The sequence below is a fragment of the Acromyrmex echinatior genome, chromosome 15 (assembly GCF_024713525.1).
Source record: "Acromyrmex echinatior isolate Ae372 chromosome 15, ASM2471352v2, whole genome shotgun sequence".
Taxonomy (NCBI): domain Eukaryota; kingdom Metazoa; phylum Arthropoda; class Insecta; order Hymenoptera; family Formicidae; genus Acromyrmex; species Acromyrmex echinatior.
Window position 1 is genome coordinate 9,821,774 of NC_141866.1, and position 25,487 is coordinate 9,847,260.

Here is a 25,487-nt window from a genome sequence, read left to right on the forward strand (position 1 = left end):
TGCTTGCTATTCCTTTTTATTTAGCACAATGCAAATGTTAATCTCGACGCACTTGATGTGGCTGGTGAAACGTTAAAAGCATTGATAGCATTAAAAGATGTTACATTTTCTAATATATGAATTAATATCGTTGGATTTATAGGCAATTACTTGTTGCAACGTTGTACCTTCACGTTTTCGTCAGAACATCCTATACATTCGTCGCGTCATTTACAATATGACACATTTAACGTCACAACCGAATGCGAGTCATCGATCGATGACTCGTCGTTCCTACACGAGGGATTTGAACATTCGTCTCTAAGAGCAAGGGAGAAAGGGCGGGAGAGATCTCATGTTAATTCAACTCTATAGATCTCGGCTCGGAGATTATCTCGAGCCGGCCTTGAGTCGATACTTTCCTCGCATCCTACGACGAGAATGGGCCTTCGAATTTTGAAACGTGTCGGCATTCGTACGCGGAGGCGAATCGTGGAGTTTATATACATATATCGAATCATTCGAGTCGCAGATTGTACGACTATTATTGATTAACGAGTGCAGTCACGTGTGCCGACGCGACGTCGTTTTTCTTATAGTCCACTTCAATGTCGTAAGCTGATGCTTATACCTTGGCGTGTGGCTATCTCGAAGCGCAGATCCGTGCGAATTATTTCCGGCGAAGATCTCGATTATCAATAACGTTCAGCCGCAATTCACGTGTGAACCTCCCACGAGCTAAACTGATCGAGCTCACTTTCTGTAAATTTCTTATTTTAGAGATTTAATATTCTTATTTTAGTATTACACTATTGGCAAATTTGTGATGAATTTAACATTTCACATTTAAAGTATTTAAAAATTTAACTAGACACAGATCTGAAAATAATTTGATTAAACTCAAAATAATTATTTAAGACTGGTTGCTCGAATGTCAAAGTTTTGTACATACAGTTGGAAAATTTCTATTAAATTTAACACATTTTACAGTCAAATTTTTGCATTAATTTAATACAACATGAATATGTTAGAAACACAAACATATAAAAATTAACACAAATAATGTAATTTTGATACAAATTGTGGAAGCACATTTGTTTAGTAAAATTAACATTTATAATACATGTTTTAAAACTACATTATTTTTATTTTATTTATTTATTTACTCATAAATTACGTTATTTTAATACTAGAAATATTAATATCAATTTAACGTAAAATATTCAAATAATATAATTATATTGTGTTAGATTAACATTCGGGTATGTTAAGAATTCAACATAAAACATTTTTAACAAAGACCAATTTTAACGCGAACATAACATTTTTTTACCGTATAGAAATTACCTTATAATGTTATCAATTTTCTTTGTTTTGTTGTTTCGTGGAGTCGATTAGTTTCACCTTTGAAAAGACTCGTATATCCCGGTTGCTCCAGTTTCGAAAGAATAGTTACTTTTCTAGTATAAATTTTAACGTCAACGATCTTTTATTCCAAGCGCGAGATAAAGTCACGCAAGAGTCGGCAGCGTATAAGTAAAGCACTTTAGAACGATCGATAGATCGCATGGGAAAAGAACGCGTTCTCGATAGGAAGAGATCGTACACTAATCGTTGCATCTCCCGCGAGATGAGATGGGTCATTATCCTTTCTTCTCTGCATCGCTCGCTGATAGGATACCTCCGGAGTGTCGGGTGTCGGATTTAACGACGGATTAACGACTGCGCCACTTCAGTCGCTAAACTGTCAATCGCGTCATTAAGGTTGTAGTTGAGGTTCGACGTACGTCGATTAATGTGTCCATGTACGCGTGAACCGTTACGTGCATCTGTGCTTGAAAAAAAAAAGCGGATGACACGCCGAGACCCATTTATTTATTTTTTACGCGTTGAAGATTAAATTAATCGATTATCAATAAAGATTGAGACCAAATGAAAAATCACCTTTGTCCTAATTTAAAAAAAAATAAAATCACGGTTTTTTTTTTTTCAAAATGTAGAATTATTAAATCTAAAAAAATTACAAGTTCTTTTTTCTCAGAATTTAGAAATACGTCTAATTTGTAAAGAGAGATAAAGAGGGGAGCCAATTAACGTCATTGTTTATTTAAGCTTAACAATAGATTGAACTTTGTATCGTAATCGTAAAAATCGACTTCGAATTCGTGAAATTATATTTCCCGATTCTTTTCGTAAAATACTATCCTATATTTTTCGCTCGCACCTGCTGATGGCGAGGTCGTGAGATCACTCGGAGACTGTGAGAGAGTTTGATCAATGACGTACGAGCTTTAATAAAGCAATAACGGTAATGTCCAAGAGTCCGAGGCTCGCACACGTCGCTCACTTCATAACACGTTAAACATCGCACGGATTTCAATGAATTTTACAAAAGTCTATCAATAAAAATTTAAAGATTGTGCACTCAACATCGTGACGAATTATAATTTTGATCACAAAATTACAAGCTCTCGAGAGTATTGTTTGTACGATTCTTTTTTTTTTCTCAAAAGTTTTTCATTTATTATAGTTGCAATAAAAATTGAATATTAAATAAAACTTCTCTTTACACATCGATTAGTCTTTTTTATAAAATATTTTTTAACTTTATTAAAGAGTTTACAGAACAGAAAGAAAGAAGAGAAAAAATTTTTAGTTATAATATTTTTGATCTGTAAAGTTTATTGTTTACAAAATTTTTTAAAGACTTTTAACTTAACATTTTGTGAGATGCGAGAAAACTGTAAGTGTTTCTAAACTTATGAACGGTAAGGTACAATTTCGAATATAATACCACTTTGAATGAAATAAGATTTAGTTCCAAACAAGACTTATAAATAAAAATAAGATCAAGATTTCAATTTTTAAAATTTAAATCTGCAATGGTTTTTCCTCTTTGATGGTTTCCTTTAGTATCCTTCGTACAAATCAAGATTACTAAACTTGATTTATGGATCATAGAAAATTATACATATCTGAAATATTGTTGGCTATTTTATAACTTTATATCGATGAGACACGTTGGAGTAGTCACAGCTGGTCACCGACGACTGGCGCAGTATGCAATATGTTAAAATTGTGTCGGCCGCATTTCCTTCTCTCTTCTTCGCGATAGCAGTATAGCGGCTGGCGGCAGCATTCGATTCGCTTATTGCATCGTCCGTTCGTCAGTACAGTGCTTTCGAGTGCGGCGTGTGCGAGATCTCGCGCCGAGAGATTCTCGGGTGACCGGTCCTCCGCACGCGTGCACTGTTTACACCAATCATTGTTCCGCGCACGGATCGTTACGAGAGTGACTCTCGACTTTGGCTTCCGGCGATGGTGCAGCGAGGTAATCAAAATGTATTACAATGCTTGTAAGTCACGATATTAATTCGAGTAATTGCGAGTGATTGGCGATCGATGGCCGACTTAACGACAGACACGTATATTTTACTCAAGGCATACATTAAAGACGTACGAATTTTAGGCACATCGCACCTTCGCGAAAAGAGTCAAGAATACAACATTGTTCAGGAAAGAAGAAAAAAAAATTGTATTAGGTGTTGGAATTAATTCGTAGCGTTTTACAAGTGATGGGAAGTACTTTCATTAATGTATTTTTTAATGCTCATGTGAAATAAATAACATTCTTTCATTAAAAAACGCTACGAATTAATTCCAACACCTAATATTTTAAATTTAATAAATTTATTACGGAAGTATTGAACATAAGTTAACTTTGACTCGCTGTTTATTTACAAGTAATATATAGATATTAATTTTGTTATATTGTTACCCTTAAAAAGTGCTCTTATTTTGATCTGTTAGTTTTCCTTGTGTCATTTTCCTTTGGAAAGTATTCAACTTGTATTATTTTTCCCGAAGGCCGATACATTTAGAATACAATCTGCACGTAATATGAAGTTTGAAAACTTTTTTTTTTTTGCGGACGTGCGATATGAGAATTATTTGTATTTTTATTTTTGCGTGAACATAAATAAATCTTCTATCGATCTTTTCTTCATAATTTCTTAGCTCGCCTCTTCGGATATTTAACTGTAATTTTACTGTAATTAACGTATATGTATGGACTGATTGATAACGGGAATTTATTGTCGGCAAATACAAGCGTAAATTGCAAATTTTCGTTTTACCGCTCTAATCCGTAGTGCAGTTACTTACTCTCGTATGATCGATGTATCGCGAGTACAGCCGCGATAAAGCGCGCTCGACATGACGCAGCTGCCACGTTGCAATTGCAAAGTGCAATGGGGCGATTGCCGCATAATTTCTTTCGACTATAATACATATTCCACGCTGTCGTATACGGGATTTAGGCTAATCCAAAAGCGTGTACATAACGGCTTGGAATCGCTTAACGGTCGTTTCAAATTAATTGTGACCAATGCAATTCAGATTCTCAATTAAGATTCTAAGTTTCCGTGCTGTTGCGTGCAAGTATCGTTTTCTAAATCGCACGCTTTATCTAGTCTGCAAAAAGACTGATTCGATCACGAGTTTATGAGCCGAATCATTTATCATTTAGATTTCTATAACGTCTTGCCGGAATTATTGACTTTAATTCTATTATCTTAAAATATTACAAACATGATTGTACTTTAGAAGTGAATTAGTACGCGTGACGATTTGTTTATGTATATATAAATGAAACTAAATTTCATTATTTAGACGTAAATTTATTCGATGTACTCTCTAAAATCTTTGAAATGAAATCTAACTTTAAAAAGTAAAATTTTGCTCTTAAAAATTGACAATCGACTATTTCTCAACATTACACTGTTAGAAATGTAACCACGAGTTTCCTTTACATGTAAATGAAGCTCGTGGTTGCTCGAACGAAATTAATGAATGATTTAACTAAAAATTAAGTTACAGTAGTTACTTAAATGAAATGAACGTGTACATTAATTTTATGAAAATTACATTAAATTTTATGTACACGTACACAAATATACTTTTTAGTTATAAATACATTAAATTTAATGTAATGAAATTAAATTCAAATTGTGTAACTTAAAAGTTAATAACTCGTATAGCTCGTGTAGCTCAATTGTCACTCTTTAGAATTAAATTCCACTCCAAAGATTTTAGAGATTTTATGTAGTTTATTCGATTATATATATAAATACTCGTCGGATGTAAAATTGAACGTACGGAAGTGACCTTATCGCTCGTCGAAGTGCTAAAACAATATGAGCAATTCATGCAGCCCCATTAAAAAGAGCGACTCGAGCATGCACTTGAGCGATAGCTGATGTCGTTCGTGAGCGCAGTTTATTTTTACCCCGTAATGGACATGTGCTAAATACGATCGCGTCATCTCCATCGTCGGGTATTGTCGATTTATTTATGATCCCTGATCGTCAAGACACCTTATTCGTTCCACGCAGAAAGTTGTTCTCATCCGACACCATGCCTCGTAATTACAATAGCGTCGGCTGATGCGAAACTACCGTATGAACCCCTCCCCCCCCCCCTCCCCTCTCACGCTCTTTGTTGCTGGTTACCCGTTTTACACGAAACACCGTATAGTACGGTACGCATACCGGTTCTGCTGCCGATCGATAAACAGGAATAAAGAACCGCACGATACTCGGTAAAACGCTCCCCCGACGTTCCTCCGGAAGCGAGTAACAGCCTCGAACGAAAATTTTTTTTGTGTCCTGAGAGAGAAGCTCATCTCTTTTTTTCTTTTTAATAAAATTACATTACACTTGCAGAGCAAAATAACGGGACAGAGTCGAGTGAAAAAAAAAAAAATGTGCTTTTGTCTTTATTCTGGACATTTTGGGCAAAAAACTTGAATCGCAACTGTGGATGTCGCGGAAGGCTAGATAAACATTTCTAAGAGAAACGATACGTCTATGGCACTTTTATTGGGGGTAACTATAATTGCTGGCCCCCATATGTGGGACATAACACGCTCTTAAAGGCAGTCACAACAAGCTCGCAAGCCTGTACTTATTTATTGTGTAACGGTGATGCCATTAACCGCGCCAAGGATTACCCCGGTGACCCTATTTGCGTTTATTTCCTACCCAGCTCTCATTGTGATCGTCTCGTGTCGGGAAAGAGAATGGACAAGAAACCCCCTCCCCCCCCTCACTCATAATGTAGTCGATTTTATATGCGCTCGTCGGGCTAATATCTGGAACGTAACAGGTTCTTTTATGGTGGGTCCTCTACGCTCCGTCGCGAGGCCCGCCTCCTCACATAATTTATCGTATTCGCGTGGGCGTGCGTGCGTGCGTGCGTGCGTGCGTGCGTGCGTGCTGCGAGACGCACAGGCAACCTGCATCCCGCGACTCGCTTTCCCTTTTTCGGAAATCCGGTTCCCCCTTTTCTCCCCTTTCGACGAAAAGAAGATAGAAGGCGTGCAGAAGATAGAAGGCGATGTCCGCGTCGGGACACCCCTGTATTGTTCTTCCCTCTCGAATGTGAATATTCGAGACGGAAATGAACGTCCGATGTTTCTTTCCTACCGTTGCAATCGTTCCTTGTCTCACGCGGAAATCGCGACCGCAAAACGCTCGAAAATGTCAGATACGAACTGTGACTCGCTTTACATTTCGCGAAATGTCACGCATTATGCGCGGATATTTATTGATATAAAGATTTCTATGGATATTTATAGGAAAAGATGATTTTGTTGAGGTATCTAAAAATTTAGATGGATACGGATCTAAAAAAATTTTGGTTAAACCATTAAATATGATATTTGACACTTAAATAAACAAATAATATAAAAATAATGTAATTTCAAACGTAAATTCTAAGATAAATGAGTAAAATGTTAATTTAATATTTTAGAAATATTAACTGAATTGTTAAATGTTTTACTGAAGCAAAAATGCTTTTATAGTTTGCTTACAAATTGTTTCAATGTTACATTTGTGTTAATTTTTTGTGTAATATTTGTTACTTTTTAACATTGTTTTGTGTTAAATTCATACAAAAATTTGAGTGGACGATTAGGAACATATAAAATGTGTTAAATTTAACACAAATTTTTCAACTGTGCGAACAATTTTGACATTCTAGCAATCAGCTTCAACATCCTACATAATTATTTTGATGGTTTAAAAAAATTATTTTTAAATCTGTATATCTATCTAAAACGTTAGAGCAAAGCCGTTTTTTTTTTTCAGTGCACATTTCGTGTATATTTAATACTAATCTGAAATACGAAAATCTGTAAGCATGTTGTACAGAAATACAATAGTTGTCGACTAACTTTTTGTTCGAGCCTAATGTTTTCCTCGTCTCAATAGAATAACATTAATGCGCACACGATTACGATTACACGTATATATGTATAGCACGACACTCCATAGAACGACACAGATGCACGCAATCTCACGCACTCGTCTATTTCCACGTTATACATCTATAACAAAAACGCCGCTTTGTAACCGAAGATGTAGAGCATAACATTGCACACGTGATCGCGACATCTCGTTGCATGTGCCATCAAAACTGTTTATAAAGAAGAGATGTAGGCCGATATTTACAGTCGATTCTTTAAAACTGTCTTAAATACCGTCTTAAGATATCATAAGCCACTTACAGAGCCATAACATCTTAAGATATTACTTACTAAGAAGATACTTAAATTAAGAACGTACTATGAATACCGGCTATAGATATAATTTCCGTAAAAGTTAACACAGGAAAAGCAGTCCAATGAATTCACGACGCCTTTTAACCGTCCATCGTTTTCCATAAATGCATTAAATAAAGTGCGGGCGTTTCACCGGGAATTATTCTGCGAAACGTTTGCACGACAAACTCCAGCCACTTCGCTTTCCGCGAGGCTTTCGACATCGCGAATAATTGCTGAAGCTCATTGTGATTCAACAACGGAATGCATTTTCGTCAGCGTCGCGCTTTGCGCGCTTGCGTTCAATTTGGGTTCATTTTTATTCATACGTCATCATGAAAATCAAAGCGTAGAATACGTTCAATGTATAATTTATTTTTAATTCCCACTCATACATAACGTTGATTAATAAGACTAAAGACTAGGGATGCACCGGATATCCGAATCCGGTATCTGGTATTATCCAGCATTTTTTTTACTATCCGACCGGTTAGTCGGATTCATTAGTATCCGAAAATATATCCGGTTGAAATTTTTATATCATTAAATTGTTGATTTTTTATTATATAAATGTTCTGTAAATAAATATTCATATATTCATAATGGTATAATATCTTATATATTACTGCAAAAACACTATTTGTTCTCTCTATAATTATCATCCCTGTTGGTAGTCTTGTTGAGTCCTTTCTGCTCTTTTTACTCTTTTTTTAGACATTGTCCCGGAATCCGATCGGACATCCGACTCGAAAAATTGCCTTCCCGAATATCCAACCAGATATCGGATATTCGATGTTACGTTCTTTTCGGATATCCGATATCCGATAATTTTACGATCCGATGCATCCCTACTAAAGACATTTGGAGTATTAAGCTCTTCTCCCAAAAAGCACAGCTTTGATACAATTTAGACAGAACCGGAAAGGCAGGATGACTCTACTCAAATACTTGGCGCAATCAACGCAATGACTTAAAATACAGGAGCCGAAACGATTCTTTATTGTCTCGTTAGTACCAGTCTGGCAAACCCACGCTCAATTTAACAAGCACGAGGATTCGTTAAAGAGTCCTGATTGCCTCGAAGCCGAATCGTATTGAAATCTGTACACACGTACATAAAGCAACGATCTCGATACGAGATATGATATATAATAATATGTTCCTGCGGCTGTAGGACAGAAATGTTTACATTATATCTGATCATTAACGCGTCATATCCTCAGAATACACCTTTAATTAGAGTCACATGGGAGATTAATGACGTGTAATTATAGCGATAAAATGCAAGATATGACTTAAGTCTTGTGATCGCATGTCAAATTTTGATCCCGATAACTTTTTAAGTAAAGCTAACAATATTTTTTAACAATAGCTCTGAGATGTAGCTTCTTCAATGTGGAATTTGATCGAAGTTTCTCTCTTTTTCACCACCCGATATGTAACCTTCCGCTGCAACGTACGTGAGTCTTTGTACATCTTATTTCCTGCGACAACAATGTCGATGATATCGCAAAGAATGTTTTTATGGACGAGTGGACAATTAAGTGTTCCTCCTTCAGACAATGGCAAATCTTTCCGGCACATATTTACGATAATTTGCAATAATTAGTTCTTCTAAGACCCAATTATGAACATTGATCAAAGCAATTGCTTCATGCGGTTATCATGTAAAAATTATTAAAAATTATTAAAATGGCAGTTTCATGTAAATATAATTAATCTATTCAATCGCGGAATTGGAAACGCTTTGCCAGCGGTTATTATTACAATTTTAATATTTCGACGGGTAGTCCAATTTTATGACTAACACCATTTGGTTTTTCCTGCAATCTCGATCATATTGCATGCCATTTTCAGCGCATGTGCGCATCAGCCGGAAAAGTCATTTATGTAGTCCCTTCCACGATGCCAGTGGATCAAATGCTGATAAATATATGCAACATTGCGTTGACATAATTGGCAATATCAAGATTACAATGCGTCATGCATCCAGTGAATCATCGACATTCTCTTTTTGGTCAAGATCTTTAGACTCGCTTAAACCTCCCGAACTGTAGACCGTCAAAATATTATATATATACGCAGCTTATAATAACACACCAGAAATGAACAGTTAATTGTAAAGAAGAATAACACAAGAGAAAGGATAGAAAAGCTTATCATTCAAAAAGAGATCAGGAGCCCCCTGATTTAGCTGACACAATTTTTCTCAGACATTCGTCGCGACGTCCCTCTCGCCCTTCTCTACGTTTCTCTTTTGGCCTGTCGTGGCCAAAGGAGGGGCGAGAGTAAGAGTATAGTTCAAATGTCATTCTGGTTTATTTTCGTTTATATATAGACACGAGAGAGTTCAGCCGGTGTCACTTACCCCTGAATACTGGCGACGCTCGTCCGATGATTTTCAGAAAGCGAGGAGAAATTCCTCCTCCGTGCGATTGGGAGTCGCTACAAAGATCTCGTCGTACATGATAAAGAACATGCCTGATAGAATAGAAACGCGACTTCTAATGTCAAAATTAGTAATATAATTATACAGTTGAACGATAAAAATGTATAGTCGATTATAGATTTCAAACTTTTTACCGTTTTTCACGTCGGTGAATTTTGCGCCACACTAAGCCGTTCGCTCATGCGTATATTTTCTCTATTTTATGTTGGATAGAAAATGGAAAAACGGATTCTAATATCGGCATTTAAACCTTTTAAAGGCGACAGTGACTTCCTGTTTTAGATTCTCTCTTCCTACAATTAATTTGTTCATTTCATAATTTAATATCTTATAAGCTCTCGACCGCGATAAAATTTTTATCTCTGTTGTTTGATTAGTGGCTTTAAATATGCATAAACACTTGGCTGATGTTGGGTTGAAGCAAGAGTTGGAAACATTAAGAACTTCAAAATTTAAGGAACTATAACTATATATGGTTAAAGATGAACGAAATTTAAATTTAATGAAAGAATTTTAAAGCTTAAAATCTTTACTTTCGAAATATCATTATGCTTTTTGAATCTTTTTAGACTTGTAACAATTTTAAAATTCAACCTTAATTTAAAGTTTAGAAAATTTATCATTTTTGTATATGATACCATTAATGTAAATTAATATTTTAATAATTTTAATTTGTCATGTACTTATATTTTTAGAATCTTTGCTTTTATGATTATCGATAAATCATGTACATTTCAATTTTTATTTCATTCTACCTTTCTCAAAACAAGTCCAGCCTAGAAGATAAATATTTTCCTCGTTTTAAGTTCATACAGGAAACGTCGTGTCAATGTACTCCGTGATGAAATAAGAAATCATGAGAACAAACGGCATTTTGCATTCAGGTCACGCGTGACAGATGCAAAAGAGTCTCCCGTTACACGCTTCCTTTAATCGCTAGTCATATATATAAATTGTCTATTAATTAGCGTTACTCGATTACAAATGACGTTTATAACGACACAGCTCATTGATGCGACACTTTGATCGCTAGCGATCTAATCTTCTTCTTGTCTGTGTATACAATAACTGTTCGTTTCAATGGTAGGCATAAGTAATGAAAAGAAAAGAGGAATAAATGCACATGGAGATTCAAGCTTTCACGCAGAGACAGGTGTAGTACATCTTGAATCAGACGGCATATATGTTGGCATGTAAGGTATTTTAAGATTTTGAAGATATACGTAATATTTTACGTGTTATACACGTCTTTCGATTTTATACAGAGAATATTTCATTCTCTCGTGATTTCATTCTCTCGTGATTTCATTTGTTTGCAAAATCATCGTATTTTCACGGATTTACTGAATCCGAATTATTCAAAGCCTACCAAACTTGGTGCACGAGCTATTGACTCATCGGTCTAAGATAAAGGCTGAGTGTACAAAATTTATTCATACTTCTAACAATATTTTTCCAATTGAATACACGTTTATGTGACTTCAAGATGCCGCTGTATTAATATTAATATTTTAATATTAATTTAACACACATTTCTTATTTACTACCATCTATAATTATATATGTATAAATCGAGACACTGCATTAATTTTGTATAACATTTGTATTGTAAAATTTGGGAAGATCCTTTCAACTTTGTCGAAGATTTTTATTAAAAAACATATTTTCTTTAAAAATGTATATTTTATTGTAAGAAATTTACTTAAAATTACATTAAGTACATAAAAAATAATAGCAGGAATAGAAGGAATTGTTTATAAAAATCCGTGCGACAGTTAAAGAGTTAATTATATATTATATAATTAATTATATAATTATCTTGTAATTAATATATAATTATATATTATTAATTGTGTATTAATTATCAGGATATTATTAGTAACATACATACACACACACACTTAGGTAATATACGTGAGTTAGATTTTTTAAATATGCTCCACGCGTGAAATTATTCTTTAGACTCGCTTATGTCGAGCCTCTGTCGCAGTGCGACTACTATATCGCACTTGAATTCATAGCTGCGCTCTCGGCATTCCCAGACGGCAGCTCTTGTTTCACGCCACTCTCATGCTTTCAACTTTTAGATCTTATTTACGTTCTTAGTGTACTTTTTCGCGAATTTTATCAGCATGCACGAAACTGTAGAATGTTGCACCAAGAATGTTTTATATCGATTTATATGAAATCTTTTTTTACACAAATTACGATTTTATCATCGACTGATTGTGTAAGATATTTTGTCAGACTCGCAATATGCAGTTTCATGACTGTTGAAGACTGACCGATTCGATCGTTCATAAAGTTTAATAAATTTTAAGTTACGTAAATCTTAATTCGCGAATGAATTCTGATCGAACCACAAATCATCGTTCGCGAAATTTTTGTTCCCATCGATGGCTCGCGTTCTTCGTGACGGAGGGTCATTTGTTGAGCGTCGTGACAAGCGTTATAATTGTACAACGAGAAGGAAAAAGGACCGGCTATAGGTCTAAGGAACTCTCTCGTTCGATAAGCGCAGAACTTTGGATTCGGCATGAAACCTGCATTTCGGGTTAATGCTTCGCGTGGCATAAATCCTCAGTCAGAGAAAGATGACTCCATGTCCTCTCTCTCTCTCTCTCTCTCTCTCTCTCTCTCTCTCTCTCTCTCTCTCGTACTTGACGTGATCTTCGTGATCAAGCGTCGTTTGTTCGCGACGATCTCAGCCGAGGGTCCGCTGAAATTACGGTGGTCCTGTGAACGAGGAGTCCCGAGTTCGACGTGAGGTCTCCGGGTCGTTAGCGCGCGAGAAGTCGCTGACATGACTCGGGACCATTCTTGGTGACGGTGCAAACGAACCGAGAATCCGACGACATGAATCGCCGATCCCTTCGACGACATCCCGGATCTTGTCGGTTTCATTTGCCGAACCCATAAATCTCGCCGGGAGACGCCCGAAATAGAAGAAGTTGTAGAGAAAACCCTTGCTTGAATTATCCGGAAGAGACGGAAGGTTTCCGCCCCGCGGCCGTTCGTTTGCCTCTCTGTAACTGATCTTTCAAGGCGGTGAAATAAGGGAAAGGATAAATTGTGTCTTCCGTCTTACTTCCGTTTTCTCTCGAATTTACACAATTTCTTTCGTTTGCCACGCAAACTAGAATGATTTAAGAACAAGTTTTATTATGAATAAATTTTTATGCAAGAATTGAGTATAAATTCTGAATTTTGTTCGCTCGAGATGAGACTTGTTGAATATAATTTATTGCTAGATCAAGAATCTCTGTCGAAGTTCCAGAGTTTGGCATCCGTCGTAAATTTTAATTTTTATTATAACCTGAGTTCGTGCATTCCTTGGAAACTTTCCGCAGAAAAGTCATTGCGTTTTTTCGGGAACTGTTATCTCAAAAAAATAGACGAGTCATACCAAGTTATTGAAAATACAAATAAAGCGTAATAGTCTTTTATGCCCGTCTTTTATAGGGTGCATGTTTTGTTACGATGGTGAGCCGAGTTTCGGAAACAGACGTCTTACAATGCCATGAAGAAGGAGAAACTATTACGCAGGCCATAAAAGCGCTTACGGATTAACGATCCGTAAAAGACCACGATGACAGAAACCAAAAGGAGTTATTAGCCCTCACCAACGACTTACGCGACACTTATCCGCTTGTTTGCATGTAAAATTGAAACTGCTTAAGTCGTTTACTCGAAGACACGTTATTTCGATCGTTAAAAACCTACTTGGAAGAACACCGTTTATCAGTGGATTCTTACCTTTGGGTTTCCCTTCCCTTGAAAAAGAATTCGCTCATTTGCTACAACGACACAACTCAGAAAACAAAGAAAATTTCCACAAAATCACTTTTGAAGCTTTTAATCATAAAAATTTCAGAATATTAATTTTGAAGTGCAATTTTAGTATAACATAAATTACCTTAGATTTTCTTACTGAAACTGGGGACAGGTTTCAATTTTTTTATGAAATATGCGAAGAAAGATAAAGATTTTTACGGAAACTAATTATTTTATAAATTGTTTCATTATGAAATATAAAAATATAATATTTTCAGTGTTTATCATTGTATACCTAAATTGCTATCAATAGCACATAAAAACTGCAATACTTATTTTGCTATGCAACGAAATGAGAAAGAATTGAAATCGAATGTCGAATAAGAAGAAGGAAGTACAGATAGATATAGCAGAGGTTAGAGATAAATACATGAAATAGGGCCAAAGACGTAGTAGTTATAAGGAATAGAATAACAGCCCTAATGGTCAAAGTTAGATCTTTAATGCTTAAATAATTCAATCTGAATTATATTTCAATCTGAATTACTGTATACTGTATATGTACATGTATATTATGCATCATATTTGTAGTTATTCGCACTGCATGTCGAATTAGTTTTTCAGACTTATAAATGCAATTAAATTATTAGTAATAACGCGAATTAAATTGACAAGCTATTTTAATAATTTGATGCTCAATCAGGCATCTTGTTAAAAAGAATATACTGAAAAATTATAAATAAATGTATTACGTATAGTTTAGTTAAATAAATTAGTAATTAGTAAATAAACATGGAAAAAAATGTTTTTCATCGCAGTTAACTCTGATTAACTGAAATTACATTAGCTACTACAGCTATGAAATTTGCTAATTACATACAAAGGATTTGCTGCTGTAGCTATAAGGACGTGATAGCAAAGTATGCATGTCTGTTACAGTCAATTTATTTAGCAACATGAAATTAGTTGTCATAGTTATCGGATATGTCCGTGTAAAAGAAAATTATCTCTATTACAGCTAAGTATGGTTTTTGCTGAAACTGTACTTGCTACCAAATTGTCTGCTGCACAGAAAACGTTTGCTGCAATCAATACATCGACATAATAGCAAAATGCTTGTCCGTTACAATGATAATATTTAGGCCTCGCAGCTAATAGAAATTAGATCTCGCAGACACGTTAGGTGTCCATATATAATATTACTACTGAATTTTTTTTTTACTGCCATATCTCATTTTTTGCTTGTGACAACTAATCTTTTTTTAATAACATAATATAGTCTCTTTTTTTCGTGAATTTATTGCATATAATTTAGTTGTCATTGGAATGAACAATTGAGAAGCATAACGTCGTAGTTGTGTTTTTCAACTGTTCGTTCCAATGATAACTAAATAATGCATTGTTAGACATGGATTCTTAAGATGATTATCAATGGAACGTGGTAATTTTAAAGTCATTTACTACAAAACCATCAATTTAAGTTGTTTAACCACAGTAAGAAAAATACAATATTTACCTTATCATCAGATTAAAGCCTAGCCACAAGTTAACCAGAAAATGAAAAACCAAGCTTTAATGTAATAATTAATTATAAAAAAAATAACAGTGTTTTAAAGAGAGTATTCTTTTTTGCTTTCTATTCTTTTACCGCAATCAACTCAAGGATAATAATTTTTGACGCATGTCTCTTTCCTCGTTATAGCGAATAAGTGAAATAATATTTTTATTTCTGATAATCTCTTCGCAGTTTATTTTCGTTGAACAGAAATTATTCGCGAGATGATTCTGAGACTTTCAAATATCTTTGGAAAGCAATAAAAAACGGATTGAATTCTTGATGTCTTAATAATCAGGTTTCGTAAAAAAAAAAGTCGAGGGTGTAAGACATGACGATTTCACGCAAGTTACATGAATGCGACCGGCTTTTGAAGCGCGTTTCTCCTCGAGACGCGCGCGCGTGCCAGGTACGTGTATTCACGCACGCAGTCCCCTTTAAAATTCGTGTGCTCTTCCACATTCGTTCACGCGTTAATGTCCGCGCAAAGAGAGAAAAAGAGAGAAAGAAGAGTGGTAAGGAAGGAAGGAGAGGCAGGACGCGGGGAAAGACGCAACGCCGTGTGCCATCGTGGTTTTTTGAGTGTTCCAAAAATATACCCCCGACTCGGGGAAAGATAAAGGGAAGACCGACTGGAATGGCGGGGGATTCGGCGGGAAAGTGCGAGAGAGATGGAAAAGGAGGATGCGTCGAAAGAGAAAGCGAAAGAGTTGCAGTGGCAGAGACGAGATTAGGAATGCCAGTCTTCGGCAACTAGTCATCTTAGAAACGTGCTCGTGAGTGCCACGGTTTCGACAAAAGGCAAGCGAAAAGGAGCGAAATCGCAACCACCGATACGATTTGACTCCTTCATTCTTCTATCCTGCGATTAACATAAATAAATCAGTGCGAATCGCGGTGAAACTGCACTGCAGATATATCTTCCTTATTCGCGAGATCGGTTGAGATGTATCGAGATGACGCGCTTATGAATACATTTTAACGATAAAGATATTGGTAATAATTTACAATTACGAAGGAAATTTTAATCTCTGTAATGCCGTTTCTATCTCAATGTAGCTTAATTTTAATCCTGGTTCAACTCTTCATCTTTTTCCAATTGTATTATAACATACGTTCCTACCAATGTAAAGTAACTTTGATCTCGTTTTAATTTTATGCCTTTTTGATTCTTAGAATCCAAAAAAGATGAAAAGTAAGTCAAGATTGAAGTCACGATGGTAGAAATGGGCGTAGGAATTGTGAAGAGGTGAAGAGCAAGTTGAATCGAGATTAAAGTTAATCTACATTGGTAAGGACGGGTATAATTCCCAGCTGAAGTGATTGAGTTAGAAAAACAGGATCGAATAATAACATAGCGCAGATACAATAACGCTTGAAATTGCATTTTAACGACGCTTATTGCCGCTCGAAATACGAAGCGAGTGTGTTGCGCGTGCAATATCATCCCCTTTGACATTCGCAGATCATCTTGCGATCGATATATCGGCTCGCGGCGACCGCAAGCGATCGTCGCGCTTGAAGCGCAATCCACAGTGACGCGTTCGCGGCTAAGGATGCCCTTAAAAATCGAGAGCGGCACCTACACGGTGAACCCGGTCGCGAAAAAGAATGTCTCCAAGTTCCTCCCCTGGAAACATTGGCGGCGAAGGTAGGCAGTGAGAAAGAGACGTTTGCAAAGGATTGAAAGAAGCGAATTTCTAAGACTTTAACAATAGAGATCCCCGTTGCTCCAATAACTAATATTGCGTGCGTTGCACTTTTACATTGCATGTTTTTTTTTTCTCATAGAGAATAACACACCTTTTTATTTGTATTCAGGTGGGCTACGACATTTTTTTCACATTTTTTTCAAGTGAATAACTATTGATACAATTGACGTTTAACGTGTGGCATTAACAATTAATCAATGATAAGTTAATGTTCCATTGACGCAACGCGCGATACGTTATAAGCGTCCCTTGGAGCCCTAGATGTTTCACGGTGACCGATTAGAACGTGAATAGGTATTATCGAGATTCATTAGCGGCGCAACGCAGCGGTCCACATCGCGTATCCATTCCTGATGATACCGAGACGAATCTAGTATTCGAGAGACACTCGATAGACATCGAGTGAGAATGAATCCGTCAGAATATCTTCACGGTCAGCGTCGCCTTATGAGAACGTCGAGGTCTCCCGAGCTGTAGGAATCGTTACATGTTCGTGTGGAATAATACTTTGACATTTTTCCATCTACGTGCGTCCACGCATACAAACACACGCTATCTGCTATCATCGCCATCATCATCGTCATCGGCGATCGAGCATGATTCGTTCACCTTGCACACCTTAGTCTTGCTTGGCCGCACGCCTGCACCCCACGTTGCACTTTAAACCGTTAACTTGCAATTATGTCAGCGCCGATTTCCGCATCGTAAACAACATTGTACAACACCGAACAGTCTTACCTACACGAGCGACTCGTTTCTTCAATCCGTTATGGACGCCGTATACATTACACGCACGAGTGCAGTTTGGAGCTCGGCGTTTTTTTTTTTTTTATCGAAGAGTCACATCGGTGGCAGTGAAAGCGCTAGAAAGTACATTATATGATATTCATATGTCTTAAAAAATAATATAATTTGGAATATGTAGAAAATGAAGGAAGGTTTATTTATTGTACAATTACGTATTGCATACTTAAAGAAAAAGACGTGATGACAGCAATTATACAGATGACAACTATTTAAGTTTTATATGTAGATAATTAATGTATATAATGTGTAATAATCATAAAATTATTTATTCAATTATGTACGTACATCAATTTTGTATAATGTAAAACTTGTACGATTGTCATTTAAATAATTGTCATAATGTTTTTCTCTGAGCGTACAATTATATATTATAATTGTACTTATAAATGATAACAGCCTGTAACGGTTTGAGAAACGAGACACTACATCTCATATTGTGTGATTTGTTTCGAAGAAGCTTCCCCTGTTTCTATGTACATTACATTTTCGCGATTACATGAGCGAGTAAACGTGCGACAATCATTGATGGACGATTTATTCCTTTTGCGCAAGTTTAGTCGCCAATGTGAGAACAATTCCATTGCATGTAGTTTGATCGCATCTGATATGCACCCGCTTATTACTGATCCGCGATTATATGTAAAGGCTCATTCTTTTCAGTCGCACTCTGTGATAATCTCTTAATTTTCTCTCTTCAAAACGTACGTCTGTTTGTTATGAAGAAAAGTGCGACCGAAATGAATGGACCTGTAGTTGATAACTCCCATGCGATTCGCGGCGAATGACCGATGCTGTTCGTACAATTAGCGCGTGCAATTAACACCGGCGCCAATTTGCCGACAATTTAATTTGCGCGCCGGAGCTATTTGCACAAGTCTCTCGTCTGTGAGCGACAAATCAATTGCTGGAAGCTGGTGCCACTCTGCAATAATTCTTGAAATTCAAACACTATTTTCCAAACGTCTCTTTGCCGATTAGATAATGAATATTTAATTCACAGTCTCGCAATTACATTTCTGATGAAAATTCTTTTTCTAATTTTCATTAAAATTCGGTAAAAAGATCAATGGCGAAGGTTTTATCATGCATAAGATAAATGTCCCAATAATTAAATTTGGTGATTAAAAAATTAATGATATGAATTGTTTGAACAGTATAAATTTGAAATTATTCAGATATTTGTTTAATAACAGCAAAAAATGGTAAATAAAAAAGTTAAATATTTTGTATTAAATTAAGTAATAAAAACATAATTTTATTTCGAATTATTGAGACAAATTATTTAAATTTAATTAATTAAATTTAATGTCGCAGAGACAGTCGTATTTTCACTCATCTTGAGACATAAGCTGCGTTTGGACAATTTACGTGCTGTAAGCTTGATTATATATCTTCCTTCCACATATAATGAACAATAGAATGAAGTTTACAGTATGTGAGCGTCGAAACGCAGCCATAGTGTCTACATTTTTTAATTTTTAAAAATAAACACATTATAGGCTACATTCCGAAAACGTGCTTTCAACGTTATCGCCGTATCGATGAGGTGGTATATATTTTGGTATATACTTAAAGTATACCAAATAATTTATCATTTACCAAATAAAAAATAAAGTTGTCTTGTTCATTTTTTAAGTAAAATTTTTTTCCAAAAAAGGCTCTCCCTCCCTTTAAAACATTATATACATGTTTTTTTTATAACTAGTTTTGTTTATTACTGAAAAAAAAAACGATGGTTTTTGAAAGAGGACCACTGAACATTTACCGAATAATGCATTGACGCTGAAAGCGCGCTCTCGGAACGCAGTCCAAGTATGTTTTGTTAATATTATAAAAAACTAAAAATTAAATTTTAAAAAGTTTCAATTCAATTATTGGTGTAATCGATATATATGGTATAATATATATAATTTTACTTAAACTTTTCTTCTTTTTTTTTTAATTTACATGTTAGTATTTTTCAATAATCGACAAAAGTTTTATGAATATTAATTCCTTTTGTAATGCTATTAATTAATAATAAAAATCATCGTTTTCCTTTGCCTATTTAATAATACATTGGAAATGATCCTATCGTGTTACAAAAAGAAGATCAAATTTTATCAGATGGTTTTATTAATTAATAATAATACAAAACTGATTATACCTTCTTTAGTCATTGGGACATTTACCTTATAATGCAACTTGCGAAAAAATTGGTATTAATACGTATTTCGTGACTCGCGGCAATAAAAATCTGTCTTATTCATTGTCTTGATATTATTCAGAAAAACACGAAAGTCACGGCGAAATTAATGAGACTGCCTGCGCATAACGTATGATGTTTGCCTTCGTTAAATCATGAATCTGGTTATTGCACCGCAAAAAAAAAAAAGACTTTCCATTCGGATTTCTCCGCGTTATAGGCATTAAACCGCGCTCCTGTCGGATAGTTATGCGAATTCGATATCGTTAATTACTCTCCTTACGTCGGTAATGAGAATATCCGGCCGGTTGACGCCACGTCGCAGAGCTTAACTCGTCGCGCCGCGGTGAAAGAATTCTGAGGGAATTCTCGCGACGAAACCGAGAGACCAACGAGACCTCCCGCTCGTAGCCGGGAGGAACACCGTTGTAAAATCTATTTTTGCTGTCTCCGAGATTCCCGGCATCAACGTTATGTCGTCGAGTCTCTCGGCAAGATCCCGTCCCTCCTCCGTCCCATCCAGCTGTAATATTATACATGCAGAATGCTCCGGTCTGTCGAGAAACCGACAGTCCGTCGGACACATTGCGGTGCCACCAGCTTCCATCCACGATGTTCTCGAGCTCCTTCGGTGATATACATATATGACGAAAGGAAACAATCAGAGACCAACCATAGCTTATCAATTGCCGTTACACTGCACGAATGTCATGTGCAAAAAAGCAGTCGCGGCGGTCGCTGGCAAATGCTAATTCGTGCCGCTTTCTCGCTTCCTTCGAGACGACGTGACATTCACAAAAGAAACAGAGAAATGTAACTTGTTCCGTTGGACCTGGCATAAAAACCATCAGAAAGCGGTCATTCTTTAAGAACGCGTCTCGTTATCAATCGAGGTCGCTCTCCTGAACTCTTTTTAAAACTTTTCCAAAGTCAATCTGTGTCAAAGTCTCATATGGAAATATTTACTTGGTGTCAAAAAACTATTTCTGTTAGTATCGCTATACAGAGTGTCCGATAATAGACGCACTTGGTGAACAACATGATATATTTCTTGTTGAAAAGAGCTAAAGTGATATTTTTTCAGAGTTTAATCAGAAACCAATTTTTTTTAACCTGCTCTATTTTATCCGCTCTATTTGACCAAAATGTAATTTATGTTTTTATTAATTTTATTTAAAAATTTTTTTAGAGTTTTTTAATCATATTGATTCAAATGATATGATTGTATAATAAATTTGAACAGACTAGTATGGTTTGTAAAGTTAAACATTGTCTTGACGACAAGTGTCGACATGATTTAAAATTTAATTAAAATAACGTATATTGAAAAATAATCTATTATTTTTTCGAATTATTATTTTTAAACCCTTGTGGCCTTGAGCTATGATAGATTAAACTCTCAAAAACAAAAGTTAACATGTCAATAATGTGAAATTTTGCATCTTCCCGTTCAGCAATCTAGCTTCAGTGCAGATTTTTATTTTTTATATTATTCCGGATTGAAAATCTGAAAAAAATCGCATCGAATTGTATTTATAGATTTATCTATAATTCATAATCAAAATTATTGAACCTTGAAAGTCCAAGTTTATCAACAAGAGTATCATATATAATAATATTTATTGTGTCACAAAAGAAATGATTTCCTCTTTTATTAAGGGGAAATCATTTTAATTGGTAGCCGGGAATATCAATATACGTTCACCAATGCGTTCACAGGATCGCACACCATGTATTAAGATACGCATATGCACGCATAAATATCGTAACCGCACCGAGCTCGAGAACGCTCTGACACGCGTGACAGCATACGGGATGAGAACCGGACCTGTGCAGTGTGCACGAGGATCGCGTGGACGAGGAACGGCAGCCTCGGCGCGGTGGTGGCGAGGTGGCGGGTTTGGAGGACGTCGACGACTCCTGTACCGCGACGGTGACGTCGTCGGTACCCGGAGCCGGTGGCATCCGTTCACATCGACGCACTAGACCGCTCTCCCTGGCAGTGCAACCTCTCAACTATCATCGCCTCGACCCGGACCCTCGACCGTCAGCGCAGATCGCCACCAGGCATCACCCCAACATGACCAGTCAGGAGAGCATCGGCAGCTGCAGCCTGGACGTCGACCGCTCTGCGTCCGACCGATCAGGTTGGCTATTCCGCATTGAGAAATACGTAATCCTCACGATTATGTGACACGTTACCAATAACAACTTAGTAATCGTCATCTTATTATCGAGAATCATTTAATCGTTCTACGGTTAAATTATTCTCTGACTAGACAACTTCACTGATAACTTCGTCACTAGATAACTTGAAATAAAAGTAATGTTACTTGAAATGATCGAATTATTTTTATTTCTTCATGTTGTCTAGTTAACAATCCCCTTAAGTTGCGTATCCTTTTGAAAATATTCAAAAGAAGGAAATCTGGAGATATTTAGAATTCGTAATATTTAAAAATCGGATAATTTGTAGATACAAATAACTTAAGGTTTGGTAGAGAGGGAATTGGAAAAATTCAAAAATTGAAATTTTTTAAGTAAATTATAGATTTTTTAGATACTACAGTTTCTAGGAAGAACGTTATGATTTTTTGAAAAAAGAAGAAGATAGCTTTGCTGTAAGATAGTCTTCCTTGTCGAAGAGAAGGATCGTTTCTCGTAGAGCTCGGTCGGGCCGAGAATGATTAGAAGCATCGCTCGAGTGAGGAAGTCATCCCGCGGAAAAAAAAGTGGAATGCACTTGAAAGAACATGGGATTATATCATACAGTTTATCTGTAAACCAGTTCTTTCAATTATTCAAAAATGTTCACTTAATTGACGATGAAAGCGGTACATTAAATATCCAACAACTGTCCCTTAATCAGAAAAGTTTTCTCTCATACATGGAAAGAACGATTTTGCTGAAACATCTAAAATTTAGCTAGATACAAATCTAAAATAATTTTATTGCCATCAAAATAATTATATAAGAAACTAAAGCATGATGAGTTTGAGCGTCCTACGTAATTATTTTGTTGATGGTCCAATAAAATTATTTTTAAATCTATATTTAGTAAACTTTCAGATACTTTAAAATCGTCCTGTTTCCATACGTATAATATTTCACATTGGTCTTTTGCGAAAAGTAATCGGGCGTTAATTACAAATTCAAATGCATCGCGAATTAGTAAAATTTCTCGGGAAAAAAGATTAACTTAAATTTAAAAAACTTATCTTTTGTATTGCGATCTCAGGTATTTTATAAATCTTTACTCGAAATTCATGTAGATTTTCGATGCTTCAAGGCCGGTGAGGGTCGCCGATCTCTCCACCGCTACTTTCTCGCAGATTGGCGGACGCTTTTTGCTCAGTCAAAATGCCGATCGGATTTAGACTACAGGCGAGTTTGCACCAAGTGCAAACGCTTCTTTTCCTCGTCGTTGCCAAGAAGGCATCGACGAGGGAGTCTCTCTACCGCGAGAGTCTCTGCTCAGTGTTCCAGAACCGTCGCGGTAATTTAGACGAGCGTGGAGAACTGTCGTTGGCTCATCTCAATTCCGCGAAGTGCGCCGGTTGATCGTAGTCGAGTACTCTGACCAAGCTGAATTTCCATCCGGTTGTTTCGGCGTAGCGAGCTTGGAACCGCTCCACCGGTTCCTAGGAAATAAGGCCACGTTACGACTATGACGCGAATAAAATTTGTATAACGCGAACTGGCGTGTGCATAGTACGTGGGCGACAGTGCTTTTCGAAGGTGAATGTCTCGTCAGTTCCGAGCAGTTGGCTCGCAGACGTTCGTCGTTAATGAGAGTACAGTGAATCGTGGGATTTCGTGAACCTAAATAAAAGCAGTAACAGAAGAATCCGAATGTCGACAAATTTAAACATTTCTATTGCGGTTCAATCTACGCAACTTTAGCTCGTGATCGTTATAGTAATAGAGCAGCCAAACTTACAGGATTGTAATATTTCTTTCGACCGCGCGGTGTGACGTTCATGATAATTTCTACATATTTCGTTTTTAATTTTTGAAAGTAGGAGCCGAAGAAGATCGAAGAATTTTCGCGAATGCTAGATCGAAATTTCCGCTTTCAGAAAACACCGTGGACTCCGTGTCCGAAAAGACTCTGCACAGTCTGAACCTATCGTGCAACGGTGAACCGGTGTCGCCACCCGAGAAATTGGCAAACGGCAGCAGTGAGACATTGCAGAAGTCACATCTTACCCCCGATGAGAAGAAGCTGAACGCCAGCAATGTTCATCATGGCAGCCCCGAGCCAGAGCTGACGACAGCGAAGAAGCCTAGTTACTTGGGATTGGCGTGCAGTATAAGCGGCTACTCGGGAATCACCAGGTACGATAGTAAATTGAGGGAAGGATTCCGCTCGAGAGACAGCAGTCCTGGCACGAGGCTGATCACGAGGGACACGAGTCCTGCAGGTTTCAGGTGAGGCACTCGCGTCACTTTTTACATCGTGTGAAATCAGTAAAATGTACACGCGAATCTCGATTAGATAAATATCTGAAAAAATTACAGATCCAACGAGAATCTCAACGTTCCGACGCCCCAATATCCGCCTAAGAGTCAATCGATATCGCCGTTAGCGATGGAGAGACAAAACGGATTCACGAACGGCGTGAAGGAGGAGTGCAAGGTTGAGACGTACATAGAGAGCAGAAATTCGATCAGCATGACATGCCAGGGTTACTCGGAAGTCGACAAAGCAGTGTCGTTGCACCCAACGTTTTCCGAACTCAGTCCCATCAGGACGAGCACTGCCTCTAGCAAACGGAGTCCCGGATTGTCGCCAATGATGTCATGCGGACAACAGAACAAGTCTATGGGGACAGGTTTCTCCTCTCCGAAGCAAGGCGTCACTAATCGTAAGGAAAATTCTTTTTCATAATAACTTTAATGTATTAAATTAGAGAAATAAAATTATATAATCTGCTAAATTTATTTCCCTAATAGTTCTTAAGTAATTTTTTTCATATACTTTCTTTGAACTGAATTTAAAAACTTATTCTGTTTTTTATTATTACGAATTAATTTCGACGTATATCGCCTCAAGTTTTTATTTGTATTAAGAAGAACGAATTTCAAAAGTTCCACAATTATAGATCATAAGATTTCGGGAAATTACAATGTTAAAGTTAATGTCCTTGATGAAAAATTCTTTCAAAAGCAAGTAATCCGATATAATTTACATTTGTTACAAATGTATATTATAAGCAAAATAATTGCAATATTGTTCGAATTTATTCGATATACAAATGAATATAATATTTAATTTATCCTTTCACGTCAATAGGTCATGTTACATTAGCTCTATTTATGTTATGACATCACCGTTGATGTTTAACAATTGTTGTCTTTCGATGTATGTAAGGGGTATATGTGCGTTATGTAGTTAGTTTGTTTTGTACTGTCTTATTTGC

General features: G+C 36.4%; 1 protein-coding gene across 1 annotated transcript in view; it reads left to right on the forward strand.

The window, feature by feature from the left end:
* Positions 1 to 25,487, forward strand: part of LOC105145798 (uncharacterized) — a 40,930-nt gene that overhangs the window by 11,838 nt on the left and 3,605 nt on the right. The window contains exons 6-8 of the mRNA XM_011055613.2: positions 21,901 to 22,211; positions 24,144 to 24,495; positions 24,586 to 24,932. Coding sequence (XP_011053915.2) covers positions 21,901 to 22,211; positions 24,144 to 24,495; positions 24,586 to 24,932 — 1,010 coding nt within the window. The remainder of the gene's footprint in view (positions 1 to 21,900; positions 22,212 to 24,143; positions 24,496 to 24,585; positions 24,933 to 25,487) is intronic.